The sequence below is a fragment of the Patiria miniata genome, unplaced genomic scaffold, assembly GCF_015706575.1.
Source record: "Patiria miniata isolate m_02_andy unplaced genomic scaffold, ASM1570657v1 HiC_scaffold_20, whole genome shotgun sequence".
In the NCBI taxonomy this organism is placed as follows: domain Eukaryota; kingdom Metazoa; phylum Echinodermata; class Asteroidea; order Valvatida; family Asterinidae; genus Patiria; species Patiria miniata.
Window position 1 is genome coordinate 2,779,772 of NW_024037059.1, and position 21,251 is coordinate 2,801,022.

The 21,251-nt window shown below is 40.0% G+C and overlaps 1 protein-coding gene across 4 annotated transcripts in view; it reads left to right on the forward strand.

The window, feature by feature from the left end:
- Positions 1 to 21,251, forward strand: part of LOC119728389 (rho GTPase-activating protein 7-like) — a 67,780-nt gene that overhangs the window by 8,657 nt on the left and 37,872 nt on the right. For 2 of the 4 annotated variants that reach the window (XM_038200608.1, XM_038200607.1), the window contains exon 2: positions 17,829 to 17,900. In XM_038200608.1, coding sequence (XP_038056536.1) covers positions 17,829 to 17,900 — 72 coding nt within the window. Of the gene's footprint in view, positions 1 to 14,460; positions 14,990 to 16,111; positions 17,310 to 17,828; positions 17,901 to 21,251 lie in introns of those variants that run through there. The other 2 variants (XM_038200609.1, XM_038200610.1) reach the window with 2 other exon arrangements.

A 21,251-nucleotide genomic window follows, 5' to 3' on the forward strand; every position in this document is an offset into this window, starting at 1 on the left:
GCCACTTTGTTTTTAAGGCAAACTGATGTGAATTCATTGCATTTAATCAGTACCGTTATTTGTGGATATTAGTTTATGGAAAAAAAATCAGGTAATTTCCATCTACATACATGTATATATTACAGCTATGAATGGGCAAAGATCAAAGTTCTAAGTACCTGACAACATCAGAAAATTTTAATTAAAGAAAATACCGGCATGTCGGTCTGTACAGAGAAACTTTCTTTCCAATCAATCAAACGGGGTCCTTGCACCGACAGCTGTGCTTATTGAAACACCCAAGTGCAATAAATACCATGTAGTGTAATATCCTTGTTCTCAGTCAACACCTTCTAATTATCCTGACCGTGTTTACATAATGCTGTTGGGATGCCAGCCATCTCTCCATTGTGGTGGTTCTCCAGAAACAATGTTGATAAGTGATAAACATCAAGGTCCAGCATTTTTGAATTGTGAAAATGCTTCTGTGTGTGTAAATGGTCCCTGGTTGGATGCACCGTGGAGCCTAGAGCACTGGTGTTATTTTTTAATTTTATGATGAATGAATCATGTCGTCCTTGGATCCTGAATCAGGTAAGATTGTAGTCATTTTTGATTTAAGTCTGATAGCAATGTCGTTGTCAGAAATTGGATATCTGTGACTCTTGGTACGGTTTAGTCTATTTCCAATATTGTGGAAACTGCTTAGAGCTTTTGTTTTCAAGAAATTCCAGCTGTGTTTCACCTTTCCTTTGTTTTACCACAATATTTTATAACATGTGCATGTTCTGCAACTTGCATTCCTGCTTTTTGGAATCTCTTACTTAATACATGTAGTACTCATCATGCTCATACTCAAGATATTTCTTCACCGTACCTGATATCCGATTAACTGAACTTGTACATGTAGCAAAATACTTGGTCACATCACAGCAGTCATGTCTTCTTGATCATTACATTAATTTTTCCCCTAAATACATACTGTACATGTATCACAACAATAAAATCTTCCTTGCAAAATTGTCTTTCTTTCAGTAATGTTCAGTAATGTTCCAAAATTGTTATTTTACATGCTTGCAGTCCACGTTTCCATGAATTAAAAGTCCTTGGCTAAAAAAAGAAGAAAATGTTTAAAACTGAATACATGTAAATAAATCAACCATAACTAGTAAATGTATTCAGTATTACCAGCTCATTCTCAACAAAGCATGCAAACGGAATGCAGCGGGTTTCTCTTTGTTCTCCCAATTACGATCCAATTACATCAGAGAATATTAATTTGGTCACCCAGCATGAGTCATAAGCCCAAATGACCTTCACTTCTAAACCCTTGCCCCGCTAACTGGCCCCTCAAATTTAATTTCTGATTTATGCAGCTCATTGGGCCCGTTGGTTTTGCTTGAGCAGTTGGGGGGACTCTTTTGTGCTCTCCCGGGAAAAATTGGCTGTTTGATCAAATTTTCAACGTGACTAATACTACTGGTTCAAAACAAAATAAGGGAAATGTATTTTTCACACATGCAAATCTGTATTTTTTTTGGGGGGGGGGAGGGGGAATGACTAATATCTCAATCCTTTTCTGGAAGAAAATTTTTGAATATGGACACTTATTATTCTGATAGGTAAGTGAAGACATTTGCTGGTAAATTTTAGGGACGGAGTTATTTTAATTGTAGGAAGCAAGTGCCTGTACAATGACTTGCTTCATTATGTTTTCATTAGTCGAAGAATATTTTATTTTGGTTAAAGCAGTTAAAAAAATATATATATAGTTTGGGGGCATCTGCTCAAAAAATTTAATTCATAACATTTTTAGCAGGCCTAAGAAAATATACTGGACTACATTGGCGAATTACATAGATTGTCAAAGATAGGCCTATTTTTTGACTCTGATGAATATATTTATCATTTTGTCTGTCCGGCCAAGAAGTTGATTGAGTTCAGCTGTGTAAGGATTTGATCAGTTGTCTTAAAGCTATTCTTTATGTTGAGTGCCTTGTGCCCTGAGCCAAGCCCACTGATGACTCTCACCAGAATGTGTGGAACAATGCGGCGTTGAAGTCAGGGTTAAAAAGTTGAAAGTCAACCGGGATGGTCCAGGTGGAGTTTAGCCCAGGCTAGCCCTGACCGTGTGAAAAAAAGCTTGATAAAACTGTTGTATTGCAGATTGTTGTGTCACGGTAATTTAGTTCCAGAAAGGTTTCAGCCCAGGGTGAGGTATTTTTTCACGGATCACCACCAGCGAAAGAGGTCAGATCCAGGCTAAATTTCCAGGCCAGTAAAGTTTCACAAAACAATAAATATTTTGTAGAATTTTTTCCCAGAATACAAACGACTGTATAGTTGCTGTCACACCATGTATCAAAATACCCAGCAATTGTTGACCCTTATACCTAACCCCTCTCCCCGTGGAGACGCCAACAGACACACCTTGCAAAAGTCTGGACATTCCAGTTCAAATAAAACTGGAAAGGTTTCTCTGGCTCATACCGCCAGTCTGACGAGAATCCAGTCATTACCACAGCAAATTCTTCTCTGAAACTCAGGACTGCCAACTCTCACACATTGAGCATGAGACCCACGCATTTCAGGTTATTCTCAAGCTTTCATTCCCACATGGGATTTCTCACGCTAAAGGAAATAGATAAAACTTGAAAGTGATGTTTAGATGATGATCTTTTGCTCAAAAAAATTGGTTAAAGTGGTAAGAAATTGCCTCAGATCGCACCACAGAGCGTCTATAATCCAACATTTTTCGGGGCCCTTAAGTGGGCCCCAAACCCAATCAAAAATTGGTGCATGTACATTTAAAGCAATGTTGGTATTTCGTTTTTCTGAAACTGAGACGTGTGTGGATGGGAACTGGCATGCTTTATTTAGTCAGATGAAACCTGAAATCAAAGCCCTGGGAATTACTGAGACCAAATTTCTGTTGTCAGGGAGGAGAAGGCCATGGGATCAGATCCACACACAACTTCACTCCCATGCCCACCATTGTCATGAACTATTTCTAAAGCCACTAGTTCTTTGAGCCAAATCTGACAGGTGATTTTGAAGAGCGAACAGGAGTTTTAATAGTTCGAGGAAGTTTGATTATCTTCAACCTAAAAGCCCCTGAGACCTTCGCTCCCTTCTGTGGGGGATAGGGATCAATGTCGCTGGTGTTTTCAGTTTTTGTTGCCTGTATTTACTGGAAATAGTGGGTACCATTTCCAGGTCACTGATTCATTGAAAAGTAAGGCCTGCTTTGTGTTCATAAAAAATGGGCCAAGTTCTAGCTATTACCGGTACCTTTTTCTTTGGTATAATACATGTGGGTCAGTAGCGTGTTCCATTAGAAATCGAGATGACCGACGCTGGATTTTTTATGACAAACATTAGAAAATGTGGCATGTATGGAAACAGTGTACTGAATAGTTTTGAAAGAAAACAACATTGACTAATATCCAATTTTCAGATTGAGAATAATTTTGTTTACAATATTTTGACATGAGTGGTGTTTGTAAATTACCACCAAGATAACATTGCCACAGGTCCCTTGAAAAGGCCTTAAATTCCACATGATTTGGCATACCCATTAGTTGCTGGCAAAATCTACAGCTATCACAGCAGTTGAGGAAAGTAAATTGTATCAAAGTCACAAATAACACATAAAAATGACAGGTTAAAAAAAATTGTGAAATGAGAGTAGAGAGTTCCTCAAGGCATGGTCATTCCCCTCAGAAGTCAACATATTTTGATCAAAGACCTTTTTGTATCGGTTCCCGAAAATGCTCGGCTTATCCCTCAAATCTCCAGTTCCAATTACTGTGGCCTCTTTCCACAATAACAAAATTCTGTCAGAGAAAGAAAAGAAATCATATGTCCACCGGCTTTGCTACTTGACCCACCGCGACCCCGACACCTATTGATGATTCTCGTAAGCAATCGATTTGCAACTTTGTGTGTTTAACTGATCAAGGAAGAAAAAAGAAAAGAACAAAATAAGAAAAGAAACCCGGAACTTGAACATGAGAAGTGCATTTGCCACCGGCTGTGGGAATTTCATACTCTGTTCCCATGGCAACCCATTATGTTGGAAATTAGCCGGGGCTAGATATTTGGCGTATTGGGATCTGGGTGGAATTACAGGTAATGCTAACGACCCTCAAGGCCTAATGGACCGGGTATGTATACAGTATGCCAGTGAGTCACCAGTTTTAGCCCTCCGAGGTACATCTCTTTTTTCCAAGTAATGGGATCTGCATGCCAATTACTTGGCTTTTGGTTTAGTGCGTCTACCCTCTGTGGAAAGTCCTCCCAAGCAAAAAAAATAAATAAAATGAAAATGCAACTGCACTTTTTTCACGGCTCTGGTCTGGCATGTCTTGAATTATTTACAGTCGAATCAGTGTGATATTCATTTGGTCTGGGCTCTAATACTCCTCACTTGTCAGTCACTGAGATATACAAAATCAGTAGGCCTCCCATCTAATAAAGAGTTACTCTCAGCTCACTCTCAGCAATACAGAGCATTATCTCAGGTCTTCAGTCTGGAAGGTTTATGATGTTTCAAGGATCAGTGCAGTAATTCTAACTGCCCCTGAGGGGATTTCATATTTGGCGGAGGCTTAGATTAATAATCTTGTTCGGTGCATGAGGCACATTTATTTTTATCACTGTAGAAATGCAAGGCTTCCCAGAATTGAAGAAGCCTTGGAGATTATGTAGAAAACATAGCTGGTGGATCACTGTGGCTGAATTCATCTTCAGACATGGTGTAGATTTCTATTTGGGGTGGCAAGACTTACATAAAGGAATGTAGTTATCTTTTGGCCCGTTTATCAATAGAGGACTCAAAACCGTTTCAAGGAAGGAGATGCCAAATTTGTTTACGATGAGACTTTGGCTTAACCAGTTCACGTCGAGTGACGTATATACATGCAAATGTTTTCCGGTATTTGGAACGGATGACGGGTAAACACGCAATGAGCGAGGCTGGAAATATCTGTCCGCGACCCGCTCACGGCGAGCGAGGCTGGAAATATCAGGGTGTGCTACCAGCAGATGACGGCCTGAACCCATCTGGCATCGCGGTTCGTGAAAAACAATCCCATGCCTGGGTCCAGTCCATGTCAAAATAATCTTGGCGCAAACTGGCTATCGAAGTAGTGACTTGTAATGTAATTTCTGAGAAGCATAAATTTTGGGGGGAAAAAAGCTCTTAGGGCTGACTGATGACCATTAATGCACTTTAAATTACGCACGTGTGTGGCTTTGGAGGTTCTCCCAACAATTTTGCAGTCAAACCTGATTACTTAAAGGCTTTTAAAGTAGTAATCAGCGTGCATTGTGATTAATTCAAACTGTTCCACACCAAAACATTGCAGAGTCGGGAAATTGTTAAAACCATTACTTCAGAGTGAGCGGTTCAATTGAAAACCTTGTTGTTGAAAAATGGGCTCCCTTGACCTTTTGTGCGGCGATAATCTGGACAGAACTAGGTCAGTCAGTGTAAAGATATAGGCTAACAAGACATTAAAAGCCTCCAGACCCTTTTGAAATATGACTTGAATTTTGAGATCCAAAATGTCTTCTTGAAGTCACTGAGCTTGCATATTATTTTGTTGCTGAATTGTAAAGAATGATTAAACTTGTATGTAATGTAATGTGGACCATAATGATACAGCCTGTATCTCTGATTAATTAACCTTAAAGGGAGTCTCTCGTAGAGCTGGTTTGGTTTCTAATGCAGTCAGAGGCATTAGCTGGATAAGGACACACAGCAGACCCAACACTGTGAAACACTGTTCTATCAATCAACAGTCAGATCAGATACTTGACCATAAAGTCCCCAGTGGTCAGCCTGCCTAACCCCCTAGGCTTGTGAAAAATCATAATTGGACGTTACAGGAATGTTAGGGTCGAGTTGAGGATTTTACAAGATTGAGGAAGGTAGCACTAGAGCAGGCCCAGCCGCCATTTCATTACATGGGGCTGGATGCTCCTTGAAATGATTAAGAATAAAAATATTGGTATTGGATTTTAGGTTCTGAGGGGGATTCTGGAAGATAGAGGATGGTTACAGACAAAAGAAAATCAAGAGAAGTTTCGTAGTTAAACAGTGTGTTTCGTAAGTTCAGCACAGCAGCAAAATGTATGTTCAATTTTAGAACGAAGGAATGGTTTATAACTGACGGAGCTAAAAAGGTTCAGCTGCATTTCAACAACCCACATTCTGACGACTTCAATATTTACAATTCCTCAACCGCAGCTCCTTTCAAATCTCCATGGATTTTGCTCCATATTTTTTTCCCTAGCTCTGTGGTCCCAGGCCAGCGACTGTGTTACAGCCTAGGCCACCTGTTAGCCATCAGGCCCACCAGTCACCTGCACCCAGGACTCTCACTGGAGTCATCATCAGTGCCAAACCCAGTGACCTTGTGGTCCTGTCCGCAGGCTATTCTCTAAAATTGGGATTTGGGGAGAAAATTTACCAGGCTCTTTTGAGTAAAGTCGATATAGTGAAGATGTTGGTACATGTACATGTATGATTGTGGAAAGAATGTTATTTGTAATGCTTTACAGGAATTTGATGTTCAAAGCCAGTCCTGGACAATGTAAGAAAATACGCTTATAAACGTTCATGATGTGTGCATGCACTGTCGGTATTCTACCTGACAAAAGAAACTTGACCAGTGTGAATGTGCAATGCTGCCCTCTGTTGGTCAGTTTCATCAACAGGCCTTGGTCAGTTGTTCTGATTGCCCATGTTTTGTTAAATGTACATGAACCCGCGTGGGGCGTATGTGAGGGAGTGTATTAAACATGGAGAAAAATGTATATCACTGTATCTTTCATGTAGACTTGAGTATTCAAACAACTGACCTGAAGTTCACATGCTTTTTTGGCATGTGGAGTATTGGCTGCACCAGTTTTACTACATTTAGTTCCTATTTAGGAAATTACTACTGGTACCCCTGTAAAGAGTTTGCTATTTTTTGGGGTTGGAGAATGTGTATTAGACTATCTCTTGCTGAATCAAACCTTTGTTAATTCATGTTCTGTAGGTCAAAATGATATGATGCTGTTCACATAGTGCTTTTTTAATTTCAACCCTAGCATATTGCAACCATAGTCTAAGAGCCAAGGTACATAGCTGGATCAGAGTTCAAGCCTGATTAGCATATTCCAATTTTAGCTAATTGGGAAAACAAGTTTTGGTTAATCAGGCATGTCATTCTGCAAAAAGTACTCACAGATGAGCCAGATGACAAGTGTTTTCAGCTTAGAGTACATGAAAATATACTAGGTACCCAAATTATTTTTTGCTTTTCTTTTTTGCTTTTTGCTGGAATGTAAACTTGCTTTCATACTATCTGGATTCTGTAAACAATACTCTACACTTACTGTTAAAAACTGTTTGACCAGATTGTTTTGAAGTGTGACCTCCAGTGACCCTGACCAATGGATGCTGTGTCTGTCCATAATATGATGACATCACTCAACAACCATTTACCCCAACTCTTTAGGTACACTTTTAATTTTTTTTTTACCTGACCATAAATTGACAGTCAGGACACTCAGTATTTATCACTGTGTGATACCACAGTTGTTTTCATCAGAGTTTCATGTGGTTTGGTCAACTGCCACGTTTCGTGTGGGATGGTCAGACAATTTCACAATCCAAGCCTTATTTATTTTTATCAACAAGACTTAAGGTGTGACAATTTAACATATTGAGGTTTTGAGTTGTGTTGGCAGAAGTCAAAGTGTTTGTCGGAAGACTCTCTTCCTGTTTGCGTCTTTCCCAATTGATAAACCTCCCTGTCATCTTTCACCAAGATAAACACGGAGCAAGATTAAGTATATTGTAATTTATAAATTATTTTATTTTATATATTTTTTTATATTAAAGATCCACTTACACCATAGACATGTCCAGGGCCCAATTGATTGACACAAATACTGAAGTATCAGTGTTTCAGTCAGTTCTGTTTTGTGAGCATTTCAAGATCTTTGTGACTTCGGGTAGTCAATATGAATATGAATATAATCATTAGTTGTAAGACGCCTCTTTTGGGCCCACCCAAGCACCATGGGCCTTCTCTCCTCTCTTAACCTCACTTTAAATCCACCTCAAATTCTTAATGGCCTGGTTCCTGGCATACGTACAGAGTTCAACAAGACCTGGCATCTCTATGTACCTTAATGATCTCTCCACCTCATAGGATTATTTGGGTTAAAAACCCTCAGGGTAAGTTGTCCCACTTTGCCACCAGTTAAACACAAAATCAACTCCTTAATAGCAGATTGCTTCTGTCCAAGTCAACCCACCCAGTCCCCCCCCCCCCAACGTGGGTCATTTTTGGTCGTTATTTATTGCAAAGTCAAATAAACACAGGGTAGTGAGGGGTTGTGAACTTGCCTGGCCTTTTGACCCGTGAGGAGAAATTGTGATGGAATTTTCCTTCAATGTCATAGCGTAATATACACTTCTAGGTTAAATCAAGTTTTTTAAAAGAATATGCCAATTACCTTACACATGTGCACATGAGTATATATCGTGGCGTCAGTGTAACAGGGTCGCAACTCCTAAAATGGCATAAAACGCAAAAGGTCCCATCTCGCTTAAAATAACCAGGATGTACACGCAAAGTCAATGGACGTCGAGATACGACTTTGTTGCAGAATCGAGTTGCGACCTTGTTGCACTGACGACGTGGTTTATTGTTTTGAATTCACTTAAACTGCAATTGTTATTTCATATACCCTCAAGTAGATGAAATACATGGATGTACGTACAAACGCACAAAGCAACGTATATGTAATGTTGAAAAATGTTCATGGAATAATTTAAGTTGTATTCATTGGGTTGTTTGGATAAGCATATAGGTACGTGGAAGAACATCTTATATGTACAAGTATGTAGACAAAAAAAAATGAACTCACAAAACATATGAACAAGGACAAAACAGGCTGGAACAAAGAAATAGAATAATTATGATAATGAAGGAATGAGCGGAGGTAACCAAGCATAATTTATAGTCCATTTGCTGATCTTCCGCAGGATGGAGTTTGATCCGATTTCATTAATTCACGGCTCACTAATGAGCTTAACCCAGGGAAATGACGTATACTGACGTACGTGTACGTAGCTTGGTATTGAAACTGTAAGATGGTGCAAGTATTTAAGTCCTCAGTGGAGTAACTTGCATCCTTTCCACTTGCCAGCAATTATCTTGTCTCCTTTCTTTCTTCCACATTTACCTGGATGGAACACACAGCGGAGTATTTTTTGGGTACTCTTTTCTTCCTCTAATCACTGAAATGGCAGCATTTGTTGTTCAGGTGAATCGGCTGGCCAAATGCCCGGGCTGGTACCAATAAGATCCCCATGCACTAATTGGCCAAAAGGTGTTTGTGGCTGTAATAGGGTCTTGCAGAGTCTCTAATAATAGCCCAGCTATTCCATTGGGAAAAGGAGAATGAGGGCGAAAATGGTTAAATCTGCAGGAGAATGGGTAATCTGGAATCTTAGTGTTGACGAAGCCTGCATCCCAGTACACGACACAGTCAGGCAAAGTGCTCATTAGATGAGGCCCATGCACTGTGAGCTGAACAGCAGATATTCATTGCTTTTGTGATAAAAACACTCTGGTGTTTATGTGTGGGATGACCAAAGACTGCTGAGATGATTGGAAGAGGTAGAAAGCAGAAAAGAGTTAGGCTGTGTCCCAAATTACTTGATAGCTACGGCCGACACATTCCTCATAGATAGAAAGTGACTTCAGCCACTAGCTTCCAATCACACAGGTGCATGGTTGCAAGCTGTAGCCACAGTACTGGGAGACTTGTAGTGCTATGAAAAGTGGCAATGAAATTATAGAACTATGATTCATAATGTAATCTTTTCCTTTACTTTGCAGCCGCTGTTGTCATTGGTTGATGACTAAAAAACACAACAAGAACTATCAACTAAAGAGTTATACTTATTGAGAAATCAATCTGAGCTGGCCCATAGGCCCCTCCTTATAAAAACATACAAGCATTGTCTTTTCCTTTCTCTTAGTGCCACAGCTAACTCTATCATAGACATTTACCGCAAGTATCAACAGTTTAATTAATTCTTCAGCCATGCACTTTCAAGTCTGCTGACTTTATGCCCCATTTTTGTCAGCGACTCAGAGCCCACAGGGTGAGCCCCTCCCAGAAGTTGAAGGATTGGCATTTTTTCCCCATCACTTGCTTTTGTCTGGGATCTTTGCCCCTCTGGAGTCACTTCCCAATTCCTGGCTTTGTCTTTGATGTTGGCTTTATCTGTGGATCCAGAATCACACAGATGCATAATTGTGCCAAAATAGAATCAGAACGCTGCAAATTTTGGCCTTAGAAATATGGGATTTGATGCAGAACATGGACCCCATTCTAACCCAAAAGACCCAAAGTCATCAGGTGCCTAAAAATCTCCCAAAGCCAGAACTTGAGGCAAAACGTGGCTTTGGGAAAACGCCTCAAATGTCATCAGTGCTTGGTGACCTAGACAGTAACCTAGCGCCAGTCGGTCGGTGACCCTGTCTGTTTCTTTGGTTGAAGAAAAAGGAACCCCAATCTTTTGGGGACTTTGATGGAGCGAGGAAATTAAGATCCTAGATCCTCATCCGTCATCAGGCAGCTTACCAGAGAGCCCTGCAGTTGGGGTTGCATTGTGGTCACCCAACGATGCATCACAACTTGTCTTTCTGCAGATCCAGGATTTTCTTGTCAGTTGGGGTTTCGGGCCAGCGACTTTCTGTAATTCAACTTGAGGTCTACCCAGTCACTTCCTTTGGCGTTCGAATGAAACCCACAGCCACCCATGAGCTCCCATTACTCTCCTTAATTCCAGTTGAGACCACAGTGTCTTTCTAATAGTGTTATTGATTTGTTTTGATCATTCAGCACTTAAATGGAATAGTTTTGAAGAAAAAAAACCCACCAGACTTGCAGACTTATGCTTCTGTATCACTGACTGTAGCGGATCGTTGCAAGGCTATCACTTTTGTCAGTTTTTGTCTTGAGTACAATTAAGATCTCTGGAACACTGTACCAACTGAGCTACCTTGATCGAGTCCTAAGTTGGCATTCTCTAGAAGAGTCCCAGAAGGGCTTTCTGGAAGTTCTAGGCTCAATTCCCACTCATGCCAGCTTCTTTGTTAAACCTAATGTCATTAAAGAATCCTAGTCAGTTGCTCCAGATGTGGTTCATTTTGAGTTGTTTATAAATCTTATTTTAACTGGGTAAAGCCCATTCAGTCAAAAATACACTGGTCTCCAGTGGGGTCCTAAAGAGAAGATAATGTGAAGAAGTTACAGTTTTAGATGTTGGAAGAAAACCCCAGAAGAATATTCTGGGGAAAACCTACAGAATCAGGTAGGAACTGAAAACCCAATCCACATATTGGCCCAGACAGGAATCGAACCCAGGTCACAGTGGTGGAAGGCGAGGAAAGTACCGCTACGCCAACCTGATCCCCTTATTAGACTTGGAAGTTGTAATCCCTTAGACTTGGAAGTTGGAATGTCTATACAAATTCTATCCACAACATTATAGGCATGGTTAAACCCACTTTTCCTGACTTGGCGTGGTTTGGAGGATTTAGTGAAATGCCAGGGGTGGCTGTAGGACAGCACCCTAGTGATCGTCACTTAAATAGGATTGCTGGAAAAGCGAAAGACCTTAATACCTTTCTACCCACTCCCTTGACAGGTTTGTCAAGGCTCCTGATCCCCTTTTACCCCTGTGTGGATGACCGGTAGGAAACAGTGGGATGAAAAGGGGGACATCTTCAACTGCCTCTTGGATTTAGATTAGACTCCTGGTAATTGGACGTTGATCCAGTGTTTCCCATTTTCTAAGTTTGGTTTGCTTTGAGCTTGATGTAAAAGTAACAAATTGATGGTCATCACTGAAGGTTGTGGAAGATTTTGGGGTGATTGAAGAGCCAGGCCACTTTTTTTCTCAAGTAGGACCTGAAAAAGAACATTCACAAATACCTGAGACAGTTTGCCGATTCCTATTGGTCGAGAGCGTATCACGTGGGTGGTTTTAAACGGTTGATAAAATACCGACTGGCTGGTTTTAAACACTTTTCCGGTGTCATATGAAATTTGGACTCGGATCTGGCCCCTTTACACTTTTATTGGTGGAACATTCACAATCTTCACTTAGGCATGCACAATACAACCAATGAGTCCATATTTCATAGGGTCCTAATTTCACACTGCACCGGTACTGCACCGGTATACTGCCGTGTTCTGCACCGCATCACGCAGTATGTACCACGCGTCCCAATCTCTATATAAGGATATTTTTTATTACTAAACGTAAGAGGCACATACCATAAACTTAGCTACATTGTATATAGAGGGGTGTTTAAAAAAAACATGAAGTTAAACTGTTGAACAAAATCGTTGGCAGTTTATACTTTTTGACTTATTTTGACTTTTTGACCGAAAGGTATTTATGAATGGGAATAAATATGTGCTTGGCTGGTACTAAACAATTACGTTTAAAACCAGCTTGGGGCTTGGTAGCCCTTCCCTTCAGTTTGGGCCATTATCAGCGTCCAGTTTAAAACATAACTTGTTTAAAACCGGCCAAGTACATATTTATTCCCTTTAAAAAAGGAGGTTCTATTGGGCTTCTGCACAGTGGTGGATACTGGAGGATCCAGAAAGGTTCTATGTAAATTAGTCTTTATAAAGAGTTCTGATAACAATTTCATATAGATGTGAAGAGAAAATGGTACTGAGCAAGGGCATGTGCTCAGCTAAAATCAGCTGAGAAGTGACTGAGAACCAGTTACAATGAAGCAAAATTGCACGAATTTGGCTGGTAACCTATGTTTGCTTAGTAAACATTGTTCGGCGCTTGGCCAATTATTGTACTTAGTTGCTTGAGGAAATTGGTTGTGGATAGTAGATGATTACCGTCACTACATTATCGTTGCAGATATCATGCTGACTGTATAGCAGATGGTGAACAGTTTGTCAAAGAATGGTAAACGGCAATGCCATCTTTTTCAGTTGCCTATTCTGGTGAATTTTGTGGTATTTTTTCAATGCTAACATTCATAGGTCAAGTGCACATCCTCAGAAACGCATCTGGACTGTGAATACGATACTTAACTGTATTTGATGAATGATGCAACTGACTTGTTCACAGAAATAACCTCCCCCCAAAAAAAGTACAATACCCTGCTTTTTTCCTGAAGGACAGGATGTTTTGCTGCTGAACCGTTTAATAGTGAAATATCACAATCGAATGAATTTCGCAGAAATACCCTGAGGTTGTACCATAAACTGGAAACGAAAAACAGGAATTTGAAATGAAGTTTAAATTGCATTCCTTGAAATTTGAAACGAAACTTTGCTGCCAATGAATATTCAACAGTTAAACATGCTGCCAGAAATCTTACTGGAAATTCAATTTTTGCTGTAGATAGTCACAGGGCTGCCAACTCTCGCGCATTGAGCGTGAGACTCACGCATTTCAGGTTGTTCTCACGCTCTCATGTACACTCAGGATTTCTCACACTAAAAAAAAATAAATAATAAAACTTGAAAATGATGTTTAAATGATTATTTGCTCAAAAAAGTTGGTAAAAGTGGTCAGACATTGCTTCAGATCACACCACAGAGCTTCTAGAATGCACATTTTTTCGGGGCCTTTTTGCGCTCGCATTTTGCGCTCGCATTAGCAGGATTACTACTGATCAAGCTCCATTGCCAAATTCTCAGTCTCAGCTCTTACTAAAAGTTGGAAGCCCTGTAGTCATTGTAACTTACAACAATACCCCGGAACCAAAAAAGAGTTTCTTTTTCCTCCACCAAAATCTGTCAAAATCATACTCATTTACATCTAAAAGCGGCTGAATAGTAAGCAAGCAAGTTGGCAAAATCTTTCAAAATTCAGTATTATAAAGATCAACAAAGTTTTTTTTCTCGCTGAAAGGTTTTTGAAAGCAATCACATAAAAAAGATTCTCATAAAAGATGGCATCCTTTGTGCATTTGTAAGCAAATGAGACCAACCATTGAATTGTCAACTTAGATTGATGACTGGGCTGGTACATCAATCAATTTCAACGCCAACAGTGTAACATTTTGTCCCCGAGAAAAACAACCCAATGGTTAACCATGCAGATCAAAAAAAAGTACAACCCGCCTACAGATAGCTGTTTTTCTGGAATTCCATGAACAAGCAAAAAAAATTTCCTGTTCACAATTTTCCAAAAATATCACGCTATCTCCTAACGTGTATGGAACCCTCGGGTATTGGCCTTGTTGCGTTGCATTGCACTTGAACCCCCTCCGTCACGCTACACCAGTTCCTTTCATCCAAACCCAACGCACTTTGGACTGCACCCCTTGCATTCTTTAGACATTACTTCCCTTACTGCCTAGGTTTTGTTGTCCTCGGATCATTTGCATGATAAAAACCAGATAAGTGCTTCAGGTGTATCTCTGCGTTCCCGTTGCCACTATACAAACCCACACAGGCACAGGTAGAACCACTCTCAGTAGCTGCATAAAGTATGAGCAATGCCTTGAATGCACCTCCTATACAGATTTATTGTATTATAGCCTTTGGACCACTCTGTGGTTTTTCGGTGGGGCAGTTACCTGTCATTATTGTGGTTAGCGCGTAGGGAACTCACGCACACACACTTCCGGAAGGTGTTCAGGGCTATTTACAATCAAACAAACCGTATTGATGAACCTGCACTCTCTCTGGATTTGGCCACGACACGTTTTATACTTCTGCCAGCTATGCTTCAGGGAGCCAACCATTAATAGCTTAATTGTCATCAGGACATCGTTCCTTTCTCACCAAACCCTGTTTCAGTGAACATTATCATAGTTGGTCCGCGTTCGGAGTGTGATATCGGAGGACTATTTCTGCATGTTACGATCGAAAAGCAGTGAAGATATGCGGGAGCAGGCTTGGAAGCGCAGGGAGAGCCTACTCTTGCAGTGCATACGATGCGGTAACTTCTTGAAAACTTTTGTTTTTGCCACTTTCATTTTTTTCTTTTTCTTTTCGCTCCGTTAGAAGTAACCTGAATGAAACCTTTCAAATCCTTTTCGTCATGTTCTTTTGACAAAGTAAGATTTGGTATTAAATCATTCCCCGGGTTCAGTAAAAGGCAGCCCATTCAAGTGACTTCTTTCAAAATAGTAAATTTCCTCAAAATGTGTACTGGGAAAAAAGATTCAAAAAGTACTTCTTTTTCCGTTTTACGTACTGTATTACTGGCTTAACCCTGGCAAATTTCATTTGGCGACAACCCATCATTGTCTGTTGATCCCTTGGTCTTTATACACGTACTTGCTTTTCAATTGAACCAGAGAAGAGAAAATCAATCTTTACAAAGTAAATAAATCATTAAGCCTCTTTTCTTAATGACATCTTTTGGTGTGAAGTCTTGGAAAGGTCTGATCGATGGATGCCTGCGGTATGCGGTAAATGACCCCGCCTCATTAATTATGCACACCCTGCCTCGCGGCTTGCAAGGCTTGCAAGGAAACCAATAACGATCGAGTCAATGAGTAGGCATTGTATCAAGTGTCTTTAAGGTGTTCAGCAAGGTTGGTGTAATTGAGTCTTAAATACTCCATGGATAAATTGATGCATTGTGTATAACTGATTCAAGGATTTTAATTGCTGATAAACATGGAACCCTTGCGGCTGTCGAGTAAGCTTTTATGAATCAGTTTGTGTTGCATTTTAACATCAGCTACCCTCAAATCTCCCGAGAAATTAATCGTCAAAGTTAATACTTTTTATTCAAGATTGCGTACTATTGTGAAATAGTGTGCTATGTACTGAAATGCTCAAGCAGAACTTAGTAATGTGAAGGCTATTTGGAAATAACACACCCACGTGTTAGTGGGCGCCAAAAAAAAAAAATGACACAATTCGTTCCTGCCCATTGAGGTCATGGTAAGTTTTGTCAAAAAGAGCAAACTAAGTGTTTCATTGTAATTAATGTATCCTATTTATAGCTATTCTTTTCTAATGGATTTATACAATTCTCTTGAATTCCACCCATTTTTATCATTTGGTAAACTATAATAATTAACTTGATCGTTTGAGTACGCAGGGACGATGACCTGTCTTATGTCAGTGAGTTGAAATGAACTGAACTCTTACCCTTCAGGTTGTAAGTTAACTTGGAAATGTGATATGTTCTGAGGCAAACACATCATAGACTTGATGGATCATGTATCAATGTTCAACATTCCTGCAATTTGTATCATAACCTTGACACTGGAGTGGTGTACATGTATATTATTGGGCCCAATTTTTGGCCTTTTCCCTTGAACATGAAACCAAACCGATCCCCCAAGACAACATGATTTATGACTCCTAATGTTGGTAGCCTGGTTCTCATCCTGATTAGAGCAAGCTACAGAATTGTGACAGGAGCCAGTGTAAAATATCAGCTGTTTAACTTGTAATGGCCTTCGTTGTTTAGTTGTTAAGTTTGGAGTTAGCCTTCCCTAGTGTGCATTTTACCCAGAAATGTAATCCGTTTGTTAAGGCCCTGTCCATGGCATTGACCCTATACTGGCAGTCTTTTGCCATTGCCAACCATAAATCACTTTTTGCAAACAGAATGTGTAAGCGGTAAGTTGATTGTAAGTTCAAGAACATTGTAGGACACCCAGACCCCGTTCCTTCTTGAACGTTTAATTTTGGGAAGTTGTAACGAGTACGCGAGAACAATTCAAATCATCTTTTAACTTGGTGTAGCCACCAGCAGACTGGTTTTAAAGGAGAGAATCAGAATTACGGATGATATAGTAAATTTGAGATGGTCAGCGATGACTAGTTTATGGTCATATCACTGCCAGCCCGCTGGCCTGCTGTATAAACACCATACAACCCTGGCACAACTGATTCAGGTTACTGTGCAAACTACCCCATTCCTTCCATAATAATTGACTGAAGTGCAATCAGCAGATAAATCACGGTTCAATGTGAAGTAACAAGGAGAGGCCTATAGCGTCTTGATTTTATCACCTCGGCATGACGCATTCGCGCAGATGGCTCACGTGGGCATCTTGGCAGAGACGGAATATTTTCCCACGCTCTACTTGGACGATAAAGCCCAGATCTTGGGCACTGCAGTGAATTTCTTCATCAGCTGATCACTTCTGATGATGCAAGAGAGTGCAGCTGGACTCCACGGACAGATTCCTGCTGAGATGAAACGTCTTACAGTTCATCTGAAGATGTCGCTTTGTCTCCCAAAGTGTAGAATTTACGACCTGCGCCGTCCGAAGTTCACCCTGGAATGTGCAGTACGTGCGTAGTGGCATCTCCCCTCGATGTTGCATTTTTTTCAGTTCCTCCACAGACTTGATAAAAGATAAGAATTAGAATCCAGATCGGTTTCGCAAGAAATCGTTTTCGCTCGCACTGGATGACATCAAACCCGATTCATAGTAGAAGAGGTGCCGATGAAGTTGGAAGTCTTTTCCCGCCAAGTTCACGAGCACTTCCATGGAAGTGCTTCATTCTTTTTGCTAAGCAACTAAAACTCCTTGGTGACATGAAAACTTCTTCATTTGTTGGTAAAATGCAAAAATGAGAGCAAAACATGGGATGCTTTATTGAAAGAGGTTGCTTGCACACTTGCGATTGTCATCGTTGCAAGCAATTTCTGCCATCCGAGGCAACCCCCCCCCCAAAAAAAAAAACCACCCCAGACTACCAAAAGTCAAAATTGATAAATGACCATTCTTGACCATTCATTTCTACATTTGAGTGAAACTGAATAATTAATTAGAATTTGGTTTATTTTTGTTTTGTTTTTACAGAGATTGAAGCTGCAGAGACTTGTCAGTGGTTGAGGGCAGCCGGCTTCCCGCAGTACGCACAGATGTTTGAAGGTAAGCAAATCATAACTCTGTTATTTGTAATAAAACAAGCTTGATCGGATCTCAGAAGCTGTGGGCTAACGAATTATGTTCATGCATCAGTCACGTGATTGTGCCATGAAATTTCTTGAAGGAGTAGTGTTGTGAGTTAAAAAAAAAATCAGAATTTTGACCCCGGTGACCCCATGATGACCTTTGACCCCAATTTGGTCATCTGACATGTGACTGATGCTTTTGACAAAGTTGGTTGAAATCGTCAAAATATGTAGGAGCAATAAGCAATGTCAACGTTTGTTACTAACAAACTACTAACGGACTGAGACACCATGATTTGTTGAGCTGCTATCCCGCAGCTAAATATAACTGGTATTTCTTTGAACAATAGTTACTCAAACTCTAAGAGAGGTTTGAAAAACCTTATACTTTTGATTCAGCCAGGTTTGTTCCTACTGATGACGTCACGCGCGAATCCCTAGAAACTGAACTATGTGGACTTCGTCCCTCGGGGAAACAAACTGATAATATTTACCCGGACACCTGACACAAATCATATCAGCATTGTCAACAAAAGAAAAATCGACCACTCAAGTACTTTTTTGTTGGAACAGAATTGGTTCATTGAGGGTATTGGAATGTCTGTTTAGGTCTATTTCTAGTCTTCGGCACTGTATTATCTTGTCATGTGCCTCATACAGGCGCCATCGGCCCGAGACACTGCGGCAGGCTTATTGTATCACAGTACAGATAAATGATAAATATCTTTCCAGCTTTTTATTAGTTTCTGGTTCGAAAAAGAAAAAAAAAAATCTGAAAATGCTTTTGAATGTCCTCTTTTGAAGTGGTTTGAACTGTATCGCTGTTGGCACGCAATTGCAACCCTGGAATAAAAGTTTAGCTGCACCCTCAAAATCTAGACCTATTTTCGTGCCATTACCATTGCTGGGTTATTAGATGGTAACAGTCCAAGCTTGTCATTTAAGCCTCTATTTTAATGCAGTTGTGCAAAGTGCCCTTTTTAAAAATGTTTTGCTTGATGGTAGAGTGTGGTTCAGTTGCAAGTTATGCTCACAGGCCTGCCGACTCTCACGCATTGAGCGTGAGACTCATGCATTTCAGGTTGTTCTCATGCTCTCGCGCGCATACATGATTTCTCACGCTAAAAAAAATAATAAATACCTTGTAAAACTCATAAAACTGATGTTTAAATGATGATATTTTGCTTAAAACAAAGGTAAAAGGTTTAAAATGGTCTGAAATTGCCTCAGATCGCACCACAGAGCGTGACCCTTAAGTGGGCCCGGAACCCCGAACCCACGCCATTAGGGCTTCACGCTTTGCGCTTGCATTAGTAAACCCACATGGTGTATTCGCAAACTTCCAAGTTGTACTTTATAATACTTTAAAATGCCTCAAATCTCATGAATCCTGAATTCTTCACAGAATGCGTGTAAATATTACCTTTCTGAGTTCCTGTCAGTGTTATGACTGCGTGGAAACTATGAATGCCATGTTTGTAAATAAAGCTATCTAGTGATGAAAATATTGTTGGGCCAATTTTCCAACTTCTCATATGTTGGAATGCGTAGTGAATGTTCTCCACTCCCTGTATGTTTGACAGTTATTTTGCTATTTTGTTATTTTAAATTCAGCTTCAGACATTAATCTTGCAAAATATGTCCCAGCCAACCCTTTTTTTCAAGGATTTAATTACCATTTTCATTCCCATTCGTCTCACTTATTTTCTTCTGAATCTGACTGATCCTCATCAAAGGTTGCTTGTCAAAGTTCTAAATAGGTCAGTGTCTAAACTAAGCCCATTTTTTGGTTGTTGATTTCCTAGTTTTCCCCCTTTTTTCTTGAATCAATACGTCACATTTTGTTACTTTTCAAAAAAGTTTTTCTTTTCCCTGAATTCCTTTGAACATTTTACGTCACTGTTCCCCCCCCTTTTTTTACCTGGGGGTTGTGTTTGAAGCCTTGGTATAGTCTTTCACAAAATGTTTCTGGGGCTGGATTAAATGCAGTGTCCAGCAGGAGAAAAAAAAGAGAGATTTTCTTTTCATTATTTTTTCCTTGGCTAACCAAAGCCAGGCCCAATTAGGTGGCTCACACGGGGTCAATTTAGCCTCAGATTGTCACCCGCTGAAAGGGGACCTTTTCGACTCCAATTAGTACCATTACCCACTTATTGAAAGCAGAAAAATACCCAAGGACGGCACCCAGAATTGATCAAAGAAACGCAGGAAACGTGTGGAGAAAAAAAAAATGGGAGATCTTTTAGGATAAAAGGCATCAAGGCTGGCCATAATAAGTAATTATCATTCAGCTACATCCTGTATGATCATTATTACAATTACGATTTCCTGTTCGTCACAGAGATGCAGGTAGTGAGGCACATTGTACACAAGCCAATCAACCTGCTGGCAGTTATTGGTTGTGTTTTTATTCACTTTTTTGTTGTTGAAAGTTTGAAAGATGTTTCAGAGTAGCAGTATGTTTCTCCTCAATCATCAAGGTTACACACCTATGTTCCGACACCGACTGCACATATTCCTATCCCAAACCCTAACCCTAACCGGGCGTAGTGTCGGAACATAGAGCAGTCACCAATCATCAGTGCCACCTAATACTGCGTACTTGTACTCCAAAATCTGGTGAAATATTGCAGGCATTTGACACGTTTATCCCCAGTCACGCAGACTTAATTTTTCCGCATTCTTGCTCGAATTCTTTTTTTTCTTCTTCAAATTTTACAATACATGTTTACTTGTTTGAAAAGAGGAAAGAGAAAATAGTTTTAAAATGGATGAAAGGACTTGGTTTCCACATCACTGGTGACAAGTTATGCGGACTTAAACTCTGGTACAATTGGAGTGCTGTTAAAATCCAAGGCATTGTACAACCTGATTCTTTTTACTTTCCACTCATTACAAGCTGCCTAAATGTCCACCTTTTATTTACCTACATTAGCTGTTTCACATATTTTTCCAGCACGTGATCTTGAACTCATGATAATTATATTTGTGTATACTTTGGTCCTCGTTCAGCAAACACATTATGCATACGAATACCAGTAAACACTTCAGCAGCTGCTGTTAAAACGATCGTCGGATCTTTTTCAATCATTCACAGTAAACTCATTCCAATGCTTTTATCTTGAAATACCCCCTAAATAATGCCCCCCATAAATATTTATATTTATATTATCATGTCATTGATAAGACCTAATTAGTCCTAATGCCGCTGTTGATTCTCTTGCACTGAATCAATCTGTTATTCATTTACCCTTGGCATTGTGTACTATGATTATGATGTAGGCCTGTTTGTCAGAGTTACAATAGCATGGACTATGTGTGCCTACGT